Raw genomic sequence first — 14,718 nt, 5'->3', positions numbered from 1 at the left:
CCAGAATCAAAACACTCACTTCTACCACGGCCCAGACTATTAATGTAACCCATTTAATTTATATCAAGTTGGAACTTGACATTCAATTTCTCAGTCCAGAAGCAATTATTTTTAAAGGAACATGCCAACAATATTGCTTGGCTTAGAATAGCAAAAGTTCAAAAGGGTAAAAAACATTTCACACCATAAATAAAGAATTGATTATACTTGAAAACAAAGTTTGTAATTACTACTGACATTTCTGAGCCTAGATGAGGTGCTTTTTATGCTTTAAAAACTGATTTCATTTATGCCACTGGCATTATGGGAACCTTATGTAGGGGTCTACAATAGTCCTTTGCTGGTATTTTAAGAGTCAAGAGGAAAACAAGAGTATTTTGCACAATGCTTGGGTCAAACATTTTTTGTTAAGCAGGCGTGCAAAATTCACTGTGGATGCTCAGTCTTTAGGCAGGACTGCAATTCCTCTGCTTCCTTTCACCCCAATAGCTCCACCAGCAGGCCACTGAAATAGTCAGTAAAACCCAATACTTTGGGATGGAAAATGGTGTTATTCTTATATGAAAGCCAAGCCTCCAAGGCGCTAACAGATTTTTAAGTAGAAATAGCCGTTATCTGGATCATCAAATCATTCTTTTGTACTTAAAACTGTCGTGCTTTTTTTTTCCCATAGCTCTTTCAGCCCTGAGTGGTCCTTGCATGACTGGCCAAAGACCAATATCCCTGAGCTCCTCATGGACGATTCTGTTAATCAAACTGTGGTGCAAAAGCTAAAAAATGATGTTAAGAATTTGGGCTAGCAAACATTGTTCATCACAAAACCTTTGAGAAATAGCATCTTGCAGTTCAGATGGTGCTGAAATATCAGCTAAAACTAGATTTTTCTAACGTGTAGCAGATGATATACATTGACAATGTTTCATGCTCCCTCTACTGGCTAATAGGTACAGAAGGAGTACAGAGAACTTTTAATTCTCTAAGCGTTTATATCTTTCAGAGCCCCGCTGGTACCAGAATGCTGATGCTAGTTCAAGCAAATTGCACATTTTCACATATTAGGGCAGCTTTCTGGAGGTGTAATACGAGTAGAATTTTACCAAGTAAAGCCCTTTACCAAGGATGAACAAGAATGTTATCCCACTGTTGTGGCTTATTTGGGGAAGTTTATATGTGAGAAAGGGTATTTATTTCAAAGGAATATTAAAATCTGTGATCATGAAAACAAGTAGCTAAACTACATAAAAACTGTAACCTCTACAAGAATCAAGTGATGAACGGCATTATACCATTCATTTTGATGCCATAGCAAGATAACAGCAGCCTGCATACTTTCATCTTAAGTAACTTTACTCATGCATCTTGACTTCTTACCTGAATATAGGCCAATATTGCTTTCATAAAAAATATATACAGGTTTGGCATGCAAACATCACACATGTCCTACTGTCAGAACCATGCAATTAAAATAATTAATTAGTAATGAAGAATGACATAAACTCTGCTTATTAACAAGCTTATGCATGGCATACCACAAATCTCGCAGAAAGAAATAAAGACAAATCTTTCATTCTTACCACAAAACAATCCAGCCAGAAAACTGTGCACTTCAAAATAGAAAAGATGAAAGTTGTAGACCTTTCTAATGAGTGATCAAAGAAAGGCTTCCTATTAGCAGACCAAAAAGGTACCCTGAAGCAGCTATTATGTATGTGCTTATATATAAGTGTATTAACGCATATGTATGTGTGTACACACTTTTAGACATACGTGCATATGGTTCAGAACTACTTGCCCATGTGTTATTTCTGACTGAACTCCTTCAGCTTCTGCAGTGCCACTTCTAAGTTCCTCCGTTACTGGGGGAAAAGAGAATGCCTCTTAAATGTTTGTTTGGTTGGTTGCATAATTTACTGTATTTCCAATAAACTGTATTTTAATGGGGTTCACAATGGTAAGATTATTAAGGCTGTTTTCAAAATCATCTGTTGAGTAAAGCATTAAACTATTAAATTGGGTCATTTTGTTGATCACTTGACTTTTGACCTTAAATATTCCATAAATTAGAATGCATTGAGGAAGTGTAATATATTAGTCCCATAACACAGGTCTTCTCTTTACTGTCTACTTGTTAAGTACTTCATCCAGATTAATGAAAAATGTACAATGTGTAGATTTAAAGAAAGTTCATTTCTGTTTGGGGAAAAGTTTTGCATCTGCTTGACTTTGCCATTCGGCTGTAAATCGACCAGAATGATGTAGGCTTACGCAATACAATGCTAAAAAGCATATGCTGTAAAGTAGCTCCTGCGATGGTCAATCAAATTCTTAAGGAGATGAGCAAAGTTCTGCTGTCAGTTTAGTATGTGCGATAGCTTTGATTTCTCCAGGGTTTGTGCATGGTTATTGCTTAGACCACACTTTAAACTTTGCTTTCACTAGTGGTTGTCTTTGCCATTGAGTGAACGTGTATATGCAAGAAAAGCCTCTCTTTAGGAAACATACTGGATTATGCGTAATGCCAGGGTGTGCTAGCCATGTAGAACTTACATCAGAATATATATCAGGAGGTGCATAGCATTTTCTGTTTATATAAGGGAAATGAAGATTACTAGTTTTTCAACAACAGGAAGAGTAATGCAAAATGAGTCTTCTGTTTGGATCCAGCATGCTGCTGGGCTGACAAACCAAGCAAGAAATTAAAAGGCCAGAGAGATTCTTCAGTAGGCAAAGATGGAACTGAGCGGGTTCATGAGCTCAACCAAGAGGTGATAAAACTGGGTTGTAGGAGACTATAAGTATCTGAGGCATGCCAATTAAAAAGGCTAGGAAAAGTTTATTCGCAGTATTAAGAAAGAAATCAAAAAGGTAAGTAGACAGAGCCTGAAGAGAGCCCCAGAAGTAAAATTCTTACTGCATATTTAGACTAGTTTTAACAAGTAGTCGATCATATGAGGGAATGACCCACCAGGAATATTTGACAGGAAAATAATAGATGCTTGAAAAGTGTTATTCTTGCTGCCAAATAATAAACAACTGTCTTTTTTTATTATTATTTTTCCCTGTTTTTTTAAGCACTTTCTGACAGGCACTGGACTTACAGATTCCTTAAATCTTAGGACATTATCTGCCTGCGTCTTGCAAGATGGATTGAAAGCCATTCATCCCCTCCTCCTTCCCTTCAAGGATAAAAGCTTTTCATGCTAAAAAGTGTTTGTGTGCAACATGGTTTAACACAGGGAGATGTGCCAGATTCAAAATATCCACTGCTTGCAGGCTCTGTCAATCACATAGGGCTACATTGTACAACTTAACATATCAGTGTAACTAGGGTAAATACATCATAGTAATGATGGGTCAGCTGTCAGATTTTAAAGCATAAGAATCTATATATGTTTTGAAAATAATATTGGTAGATGCTTCCTACTGTTTTAATCTCATATATTTATAACTCAAAAAAAAACCCAAACAACTTTACATTTGGGCATTTTCTGGTGCTGAATAATGCAGTAGTCATGTCTGTGGCTTCTGTGTTTTCAGTGAAACTTGCACCAAGAAGAGGAGAGATAAGTTTCATGTAATGCATATTTTTCATGAAAAAATATATATAAATATATTAGGGCCTCAAGTATAATTTTCAGGGTTGAAAACAGATTTTCAGGTCCGGGGGTTAATTCTGTAAAGCATTGCCATGAAAAGCCCAAGGGCTCCTTTCTTAATGATCATGGCTCAGCTTTCACAAAATTTTAATGTAGATTGTCACTGTCAGTAAAAGTCATCTTCTGTCAAAAGGTTCCCTTGCACAATAGGAATAATAGAGACAAGCTGAAGTTTTCAATAAATTCAAATTTTATTTCATTAAAAGGAGTCCGCTGCATAGTTAGTGCACTGCTTGGTTCATATTTTGTACCTAGGATCTGAAATTGTATCAGTCTCTACTTGGAGTACATTAAATAAGGTAATTGGATCTGGTAATGATGTACAAATACATGGGCTGTTGTGAGACTCCACTCTTCAAAAGGTAATGTCATACCTCATCATCATACTGGACTTTAATCTTCTGTCTTTCTGAAGAGGGGAAAAGACATACTTCACAGTGGCGATATGTAACTGAATTTGCTTGTTTTCATGAAATGGTCAGATTTTAGTGAATCGAAACCCAAACTGCAGAATATTGTGGTACATACAGAAAGATTATCAAGTTGTAGCAATATTGGTTACAGATATATGCTGCTGTTTTCTGAAGTGTCTCCCACTAAATCATAATTGTTTAGTGATAAACACTAGGTAACCATTACAACTGGAATTGGCGCATTTAAACAACTGCTCTTGCATGCAGGGAGGCAAACTAAGTCATAAGATTAATTTTTGCAAAAAATGCTATTAGGATCTCACAAAGTATCTCAAGATATAAGCTGTTAAGGAAAGAGCTGTCACAAATAACTCAAGCCAGTATTAACTGCTGTGGTGATTTATGTGGCTGAAGAATGTAAAAATTACACTTTCTTGCACTAAATGGTGTTTCTTACGGTGGTTGAAGAGGAGCACTACCTGCAGTAGAAGTTAAATAGAAATGTCCCATGAGTTCTGTAATGGAAACTGATACAGGAATGACAAATTCATGAATTTTTGCAGATACAGCCTAATGGCAGTTCTGCCATCAGTGTTCTGAGGTATGCTTCCTTCAGAGGACAAGGGGTAATGGGTTAAAACTTAAACAGGGGAAGTTTAGATTGGATATTAGGAGGAAATTCTTTGCTGATAGGGTGGTGAGGCACTGGAATGGGTTGCCCAGGGAGGTTGTGAATGCTCCATCCCTGGCGGTGTTCAAAACCAGGTTGGACAAGCCTTTGGTTTAGTGTGAGGTGTCCCTGCCCACGGCAGGGGGGCTGGAACTTGATGAACTTAAGGTCCTTTCCAACCCTAACTATTCTATGATTCTATTCTATGATTCTATATGTCCATTACAGCACAGACTGTGCCAGTTCTGAGTTCAACCTCACCTTTGTTTCTGGGGGACTACCCAGAGAAGGACTGGTTAGACTAACTTAACAATGATTTTATTTGGGAGCTAAGCATATGAGAAATAATTAGTGCTTCTTGCAAAGAAAGCAGTTTGATCAACAGTGGGTAAAGAGACAAGCAAGAATCTAGTGAGCATGCTGCACTCTCGGAGTCTGCAAAGCTGTCTGCCTCTTTCCCTGGAGTAGTCTACAGAGCAGGGCTAAAGGGTACACTCTGCCATTCAGAGAGAATAGCCTGACCAAAACTTCAGAAAAAAAGAGAAGAAGGAACTCCCTGACAAAAGTAGAGGAGATGGGGAAGACTGAGAAGGAACCAGTTCTGATGACAACGAGAACATCTCCTTACCAGGATGATTAGCAGTTGAAATGTTAAACAGCGTTAGGGGATAGAATCATTAAAAGCCTCTCCAAATGTTCTTTCAAGATCAGAGGCTTTAGTAGAGGTGGAAAAAGTACTTTAAAGTGCTAATTGTCTTTTTTTTTGTGTAAGTGCTTTTACCGCAGCAAGCGCCTTCCAGGCCCTCAGGGCATCCTGTGTTGGTACAGCCCTGCCTAAGCTGGTCTTGTAATACTGGAGCTGCCAGAGACTAGCTCGGAGCAGAGAGAAAGATCTCCCCCTCCCCTCCCTGTGCTTTTGAACATAAGAGTATAAGGAGATCACGGATTCTGGAACAGAGATAAGGCAGCACTGTAGAAATATCTCTAGAAAAGCAGTAACTTCTTCCCCATGTTCAGAAAATAGCGACACTTTTTAATGTTTTGCTGCACAACTGCCCAGCACCACAAAGTTGATTTTGTAAGGGAATCTTTCACAGCAAACCAACAGTGTAAAGGGGACCCTCTACCAATTGTGAATTGAATTTAGGCAGGAAAGGTGTATGTTTGCATTCCCATTACAACTTCTCTGCAGTGATGGAGTGGTAAGAAGACTATATATACATAAAGTCCTAATTCTGTTTTTCAGTGATTCACACATGTATTGGATTTTCTCCTTAAACCAGCTAACCTTGACTGGTGCTTGACAGCAGCAGCATTTTACTTTTTGAACCTTTGTTCCTGTGGGAATAATTATTAGCTAACAGTACCTCCAGACCTGTTAATGTTGCATTTGAGTCCCTGCTTTGCCTGTGGGAGAAGCCCGAGTCCTACTGAAAAGATGAGCGGTGCCCTTAAAACGTTCTTAATTTAAAAACTGCATTTTCTCTCTGTATCCCCTCCTTTTTGCCCTTATTCTTTCCCAGAACAGGGTCTCAGAGTCAAGAGAAAATAACCTTTTAAACTGTGATGACAAGCCATGCAATAAAGTGAATTAACCTGGTATAACAGAGGAAAGATTGACTACCATGGTGTGAACAGCTGAAGGACAGATGAGGAAATAAAAGAAAAAATATATTTGGAGTTTGGGTATAAGATGAGAACTCTTCTATTCATCTGTTTGATTCATTTTTTGCAAGACTGACATCACTTTATGTACCTAAGAAAGATGGCAGCTCTGTGATCATTAACTGCTGGTTAAGAAGGGAATTTAAGAAATAAAGAGACCAAAAATATATGCACGTATTTTAAGCTTCCCAAGTTACTGATACTGTGCCTACCATCTTACCCATCCTACCCATTACTCATAAATAATACCTATGTCTGTATATACTGTCACAGACCAGGGGAGGGGAATATGCCTGACTGAGACAGTCTAGCCTGTCATCTGCTGGGTGGTCTGCCTATTGCAGCATCTAAAGATGTGCAGAGAAATGGAAGCACAATTGCCTGGGTGCGTCTGTGTTTCTTTCACCCTGGCTTAAGTGCAGAATGAAAGTCCAAATGGTTTGGAACCGGTCCCATGATGCTCACAGCTCAGTATCTGGGCTGAGGTTTTCTTCAGTTGAGTGTTCAGTACTCTCCCATACTGGCCATTTATCTGCCTATCTTCTGGCTCCAGGAGACAGTTTCTTTCCCCCGTGCATATGCCAGGAATTCAGTACGCATACGAAACCAGTCTGATCATTTTCTCTTGCAGCAGTCCAACAGGCTGGGAAAAGGGCCAAAGAAATTTAAAAGGGAAAACCAGAAAACAAGACAAATAAATGAAAAGGCCAAGAACACTTAGGGATTCATGATGCCAAAGCAAGCAGCAGTGCTGATGGCACAGCTGGCACATATCAGATAACAACACCAGAAGTAAAAAGGTCCTCGGCAGCCAGCGCTCGTCTGCATGTCAGCAGGCAGCAGGCACTCTGCCTACAAATAGGTTGGTGGGCTCTGCTCCTCTTCCAATCATTCTGCTGAAACAAAATGGATGATTTTCATTCCTGCCAGCAGTACTGTCGCACACCCCTGGGGAGCATGGGCAGCATGGCTTTCAAGGCGCAGGGAGCAGGAGCCACCTGCCTTCCACACTCACTGCTCCTTGGCTCAGTTCAACACTGGAATGTGTCACTTGATAGACCTTGCAAGTTCAGAAGCTCTTTAATTTTGACATGGTGTTAAGTTTATTACAACCTGGTGAAATGAGTCACTACCAAATGCATAGCTCTGCCCTCCTTCTCCTTTCCCACATGTTTTCATGAGCAAAGTGAAAAGTTTAACCTTTCGAATAACAGTCTTTTTAAAAAATGTGCAGTGCTAGAGCTATACAATATATCCATGGTATGAAGGGACGCAGTTCCAGGCTAAGTACTGCCTTTAGCTAGCAGTAACAAATCACAAGCCCTTTCAATGAAAGCCCAATTTATTAAAAGTGCTGTTGTGCTGGGGAGGGGACAGCAAACCAAGGTAATATAAAAAACCTAGGGCTTGCTACTGCAGAAGTACCGAGGCCGCTTGAAACCTGAGTATCCCAAAAACTTTTGTTTTAAAAGGGAGCTGAAGAATTTAACCCTTTGTAGAATCTGTGCAGAAATTTTTTACCTATGATATGGCCTCTATCCAATGGCCTCAAAGAGTTTCTAGCTGGGATGAAGTCTCCAGACTGGTATTTTTGCTTTTTATTTTGAAGAATTCAATTGTGTAAATTTGTTGCAGATTTGTTCCTTCCAAGACTTTTATTATGGCCAGTGACTATTTTTCAAGTCACCTGAAAAATCACTATTTATGACAAGATACTGCCAGAAGTATTTTATCCTGACATAGGCGTGTATTTAGGCTCCACTATCTACCGCCCTTGGGATTAAAACTGTAGTCCAAAAGGCAGGTATTTTCAGTTTTTCAGTTGAATTACAGTAATGCATTTGCAATTTTATTCATTAAGTTCAAAGATACCATTTTATGCTTGTTAAAAATTGGCAGCCATCCTCAACTTAATGACATCTTTCCATCGATTTCAATGGCTGTTGGATCAGGCCCTCACAATGTAGGGTATGTAAATTATTATTTCTTTGTATTATCCTGAACAGTGAAGTATAATATTCTGTGAGTGCTTTACTGAGGAAAGAGGCATAATAAATTACTGAATATGACTTACGAAAGAAAATCTTTGTCCTGCTTCAATAGGAATCTGAGATTTTATATCTAAAGCACAACTGTTTAGGTGTTAAGGCTCGAAGAACTCCTGACCTACAGCCACAGAAATTCAGCTGTCAATGAATTGTACTGATACCGAATGAAAGGATCTGACCTTTTTTCCAGGTGTCTCTTGGTTCATACACATTAGATAAGCACCCATATAGTGAGGGATCCTGATCAGCAATTCATCTGCTGCCTTGAATCATACTGCCTGCTACCAGCTCTAATCATCTTTAATTCCCATTAGAACATGTGGTGTATGTATCATGAACTTGGCTATAGTTGGAGAAATTACTTATCACCATGAGAATTGAATTTTCCACTCCACCCTTTAGGCTTTTTGTGTGTATGTTTCTGATACGCAAGGAGGCTGAGGCTCATTTTGAGCATTTTCTACTTTCAGATTACCTGGGAGAAGGGCCAAAGAAAAATGCAGAGTGTTACTGGGGTGACTGGAGAGGACGGCTGTATTGTACCTAAAGGCTGTTAGAGCAAATCCTGGGAGACTAGGATGCTAGGTGCCAGTCAGAGTAATCCTGCTATGTTCTCAATAAATATGTGAATTGCTTGACAGCGTTGTACCTCACACAGGCCAACAAAAAGAAGAGTTTAAAATTTAGGCCATGCTGAAAAACAAAGGCAGGGAAGGAGCTGACAAAAGCAGCCAGATTAACCTTGTTGTGCCATTATTTTGTAGCATGCTACTGAATGACATTTCACATGCAACTTTTACAACCATCTTTGTTAAAGATTATGTTCTTCCTGCCTCCAGTTGTGTGAGTACGCTGTTTGGTTAGTAGACCTATTTTGTGATTTTTTCTAATGAAAGTTATGTATGTATGGTTATAGATATGCTATATAATATAATCCTACAGGAATGTAATAACTAAATTTACATAAGGTGTTAAAGAATTTAATATAATTTGCATATGCAGTCAGCAGAAATTTCAGGGTCTCTAAGACTTCTCTCAGTCATGTTTTGGAGATTTCTGCATTGTGGTTGAGGAGCTTATCTATTGAAATGTTTAGGAATAATTGATTTAAATGTATTCTGGTACTTTTTTCAGTGTTAGAGTCTGTGTGTACTCACTGGGGAATAGGAAAGTCGTCCATGTGAATGAAACCAGCTGAATCACAACTCAAATCAGGCAAACAAGCCAGCTGAAGGCAATTGATAAGGAAATGACAGGATAAAGGATGATGATTAAAAAAAGGAAACACTGTCTGGGTTGTCCCACAGAGCACAGATGTTTTAAAGCTAGGGCAAGAGGGGAGGCAAAAGAAACTTGAGAGGTGGACATTACTGGAAGGAAGCAACCAGAAAGACGTGGCAAGTGAAGAGGTAAGGGTGATTAGGACAGTCTGGGTAACTTTGCAAGCCTTAGCAGAAGCCTTATAGTACACTCTCTTAGGCAGAACAAAAAGAACAACAGCAACACTTAGTGACAGAATAGGGAAGGACAGTTAAGGGGAAAGGATGGGACGAAAGCAAGAAGTCTTATCTCCACTTTAAGGAAAAGTAAATTGGGAATTCCAAGTGAAAGTTGTGGTCTCCATATACTTTTGCACCTGATATGTGGCAGGCATCAGTCATGCAACTCGCTGGAAAGCACAAGAAAGTTTATAAGCTGCTCAGGAGGTGAAATGGATAAGAAATTGAGGGCTGGTAAAATGAATTCAGCTATTAGTTATTTTTTCCTTTAGAAAGAACAAGAGAATGGAGTTGATAGAAAAATGCTGTAGACCCAGAAGTGTGCAATCCAAACTTGTCTGTGGCTGTGTCAAATGCAAATCTCAATACATCTTTTTAAGGATTATGGTTATCTGTAATTTGGCAAGGCTTTTTCCCCCTTAAGAACACAGCCATATACACAACCTAAAATTATTTTTCTCTTAAGCTGTAGAATAGCACTGACACGCTACACTACTATATTTATACAAAATGCTGCCCTGTGCTCAGATGAAGTGTTCCTGCCATTCCCCTTGCTGCTGTGTAGAATTATTAAAGGATTGTATAGACAGAAACACCAAAATCTTAAGAGTGTTTGTTTCTTCATGGCCATTTAATGAAAATACTCTCATTTATTATTCATGATTGTCATCCATGTAATAGAATACCTGTGCACAGTGAATTTCAAACTCATGATAGCACACCTGCCAACTGAAGCTTATGCGTTGTTTGAGCAAATGTGGTTATGAACAGTGAGGCTTTGTGGACAAAGTGATGAAAGAAACCACGTCTCTCTCCCGCCTGGGCTGCCTTAGGGACCGTACCCAGCTGCTGCTCCCTTGTCATGTTTGTAACTTGTGCACCCAACTCCCTTTATCCCATACAAATCCCTATGAAACGCGTCCGTAGTGACCACCAGAGGGACCCTTCACACTATGGCACCTTAAAACACAGAGCTTATTTGAAGGATTTATTTATAGCCTGGCCTAAACAACAGAATGCTGCAGTAGGTCACTTCCTAAGCTTTCCCAGAAGGAATCTTACCGGTAAAGCCTGGCCTGCAGCTACAGATGTATCCCTCAGCCTGGTCGTAGCTGAAGGCTGGCGGCAGGCCTGGGATGCTCCCATAGTAGTGGGTCCAGGAGCGCTCCACACAGTCACCCCCAGGGAGGCAGGGGCTGCTGCTGCATTCCTCGATGTCCTCCTCGCAGCGGGAACCCACATAGCCTGCCAAGAGCCATGAGGGGAAGGCATTCAATTAATGTGCTCTTCATTCATTCCAGACACAAAAATGCTATTCTGAATATATATTGCGAATATCAGAAATGCTTGGTTTCAGAATTTGTCATGTGCTAAAAGATTTCCTCTGCTTCTTGAAGGTGTGAACATTTCCTTGCAGCTCTCTGCCAGGGCTCAGCAGCAGGATATTGCTATGGCTATTCTGCATTATGTAGCTGAGCTTTGCTGTGCCGTACAGACTTCAGGGGTGTTTTTTGGAAGTAATGTGGAATCCATGTGGATAACAAGCCCCTGCATTGTGGTGTAGATATGGTCTCAGGCTTTGTAAAGTTTTCTTTCTTTTCTGCACCACCTGCCTATGAAAGAGGAGGTCGGGGAGTATAACTTAAGGTTTTCATAAAGTGCTTTACCTGGAGTTTGAAGTGCCACTTAACTCCCCCAGTTTCTGGAAAATGCTAAGGGTTCTGCCATTCCTAATGCACCAAGAACTGTGTAGTCCAAGAACACTGTGGTATTGACTCCTCACAGTGAGCTGTGCTCCTGCATCCTCAGTAAGGATGCAGATGTTAAACGTTATAAAGAGACTTCTTGAAGTTAGTCCACGTGCTGGAAGACTCACAAAGCCTCTCGAGAACTCAGGTTCTGTGTCTACAATGGGGATGTGGGAGCCTTTTCACAAACAGCTGGATATGAAAGCATTGCTGGTAGAGGAGAACACAGCCCAGCATGTTTCACCCTACACTGCTAGACGCAAGAACTTGCAGTGCTGAAGGAGACTAGTGTCCGAGTGTAACACCTAGCTTAAGTTTTATTCATAAACAAACAACATTTTGCATTGAAACATGAGCTTTTAGGTGGGTTTAAAAGTCATGTTAATGAAGACTAAAAAGGGGTCAGCTGCAGCAGTGATCAAGGTATCACACAGGTTGACAGATTAAGAAACTAGGAGATGGCTTCCAACTTTGACTCGTCTCCTATCTTGATTCCCTAATACTGGCACTTTTGTTTTTGCCCAGTTCTGCTGTGCAGGGAAAACAATCCTTAGCTGAAAAAAGACAGCAACTTACCCACAGGGCTCTGACTCATGATGAGTGAAGCCCATCTAAATACAAGCCCATAGAGTATTTTAAGATTAGGTAGCTTCAACCATTAATTGTATTAGACAAAAAAAAATACTCAGACCAAAACAAAACAAACAGAAAAAGCTATATCTACCACACAAGGAATGAGAGCATTTAAGTAACTTAGAGCCTACCTGGCCAACAATGGCATGTGTAATTGTCAGTGTTGTCCTCACAAGTGCCATTATTGTAGCATGGTTGTGACCAACATAAGGGAGTTAGGGTCTCACAGTGTAGGCCCATAAATCCAGTGCTGGTGCAGTTACAGCTGTACCTGCAACACAGAATGCAATGTTCACTCTTAACTGGAAGTGAGGAGGTCTGGGCTTTGTTCCCAAACATGCACAGGCTTCTTGTGTAGTCTTGGCTAGCAGCTTGTACAGTGGAGTCCAGGCTCGAGACCATCTGGTGCTCCAGGAGAAAATGCAGAAATTGGGAATTAACGATGAGATTTTTCCTGAAATATGTGGTTTTGTCTGGGGAAAAAAACCTGCTTGTGAATTCAAATTGGTTTTGACAGATTATTTTTTCCAAGAATTATTGATTTTTATTTTTTTTATTCTCTTCTTTTGAAAAATTTTTGGAGAAAAAAAAATTCTGCAATTTCCAATGTGATTTTTGTAGGCTTAACCTTATCCACAAAATGAAACTGGGAGAGGTACAAAGTGTGTTAGTATTCTTTTCTTTTGGACTGATAGAAATTGAAACAGGCGTTGTCTGTTTCTTGACTAGGTGATATTTTCTGTTTGATGAAAACCACTATTTTATTGTTAGGTTAGAACAAAGATGTCAATTGCTTCATATTTCCAATAATAACAGTAAACCAATCTTCTTTTTGATAGCATTGTTACTATTATGGGTTTAGAAGTAAACTAACTGGTATATATAAATGAATAATGTGCAGTTAATCAGTAAGGTCTGGGGTTTCTGTTTGTGGGTATTTTTCAAGAGAACTGGCTATAACTAGCTAGATATAAAATACATAACTCACATGCTTAGATCATAAGGTGTAAGGTCAACTTATTTGTGTCATAAGAAACGACAAGTTTTTGCATTAAAATAATGTTAAATATGTATGCCTGGTTAATCTTTGTTTAATGATTTGAAACAAAAAATTATTCTTATATTGCTTTAAAATGATACAGTGGTTATTGTATAATTGAAATCATGGGGAATCTTGCTGAACAAGTGGTAAGTATACTTATTTGATAATGTCTGTGCTTAATATCTAAGAGTTGGAATAAATATATGGAAAGAAAGCATAACTGGTGACCATAAGAGAACATCAGAGAACTGACTCATGCAGTCTAACAGACCAAAAAGCGTAAGTGTTTTACTACACTGGTTAAGTGTATATAAGCAGAAATTTCTGGCAGGACAGTTTATTACTAGTGTATGGATTATTCTTAAATCAAAATCAGAGATGGCTTAGGCCATAAATTTGAATTTAGGGTATAAAAAGTAATGAGGAAGATGTGAATCAGAAAAACAATTTTAATTCCAAGGTATGTTCTTAAAGCAGAAATCTTTTCTTCTGCTGTATTTTTCACACACTTCCTCTATGCGCCTTCAGTTTGGTGCTGTTCAGCTTTGTGGGGAAAGATTTTTTTCTGCCTTAGTCCAAGCTTCTTTTTCCCTTTGGTCCAGAATCATGGAGAAGTTAGAAATATTCACAACTCGCTGATTAATGTGAAGCCCCACCTGTGTGCCTTTTCTCTCTGGTATCTTTACGTGTTTGACATTGCTGTGGACCTTAAAGGATTCTGGAGGGTGCCCTGCTTATGGGCAGGCTATGACTGAACAGGCAGATGCCACCTTCTAGTAAGAGCAAACAGCAATACTCTTAGATACTCTACCTAACATATTCTGGGGTTTCTTGTTTGATGTTCTCACAGTGCGTAGAAAGCAATACACGCAGGTATTCTTTCCCATGCAATCAAAAGAACACTGAAGGTCCTGGGAATATTTCCAATGAAAAAAAAGAGTTGGAGCATGCAGAGGTATCCTCTGTGCCTGTGCACACCAGGTTTCGTAGGTCCGAATAATGTACTTCTGTAAGTTGTTGATTTTAAATCAGAAATGTCCAATAATGTGATCTCTTTTTTTAAGACAGCGAGTTCTACTTTGTTGAATTACTGAAACATCACTGATAGATCAGTCTGAAATTTGGGAGAGAATTTGTTTTGGTGTCTGTATTTATGGTTTTTATTAGTGCTAAACCTTGCACATTTCTGAGAGAGCTGATGGCACACACACAAAAGCCTCAGCTATACCGCAGCATTAGTCAGAAAAGGAAACTACAGTTAAAGACTACAGTTCTTCATTTAACCCAGAAAAACACACAAAAGAAAGGAAATTGTTAGGCACCCTTTGGTTTTGAATTGCTTTG

At 39.3% G+C, this 14,718-nt stretch overlaps 1 protein-coding gene across 3 annotated transcripts in view; it reads right to left on the bottom strand.

The window, feature by feature from the left end:
- Positions 1-14,718, bottom strand: part of CRB1 (crumbs cell polarity complex component 1) — a 104,539-nt gene that overhangs the window by 48,598 nt on the left and 41,223 nt on the right. For 2 of the 3 annotated variants that reach the window (XM_062613425.1, XM_062613423.1), the window contains exons 4-6: positions 12,464-12,603; positions 11,014-11,196; positions 1,575-1,604 (exon numbers count right to left, since the gene is read on the bottom strand). In XM_062613425.1, the coding sequence (XP_062469409.1) occupies positions 1,575-1,604; positions 11,014-11,196; positions 12,464-12,603 (353 nt within the window). The remainder of the gene's footprint in view (positions 1-1,574; positions 1,605-11,013; positions 11,197-12,463; positions 12,604-14,718) is intronic. The other variant, XM_062613424.1, reaches the window with a different exon arrangement.

Source organism: Pezoporus occidentalis, unplaced genomic scaffold (genome assembly GCF_034315485.1).
Source record: "Pezoporus occidentalis ecotype Australia unplaced genomic scaffold, CSIRO_AGI_Poc_V1 ctg167, whole genome shotgun sequence".
Classification (NCBI taxonomy): domain Eukaryota; kingdom Metazoa; phylum Chordata; class Aves; order Psittaciformes; family Psittacidae; genus Pezoporus; species Pezoporus occidentalis.
Note: the sequence above shows the minus strand (reverse complement) of the source record. Positions and strands in the feature narration are given on the sequence as shown.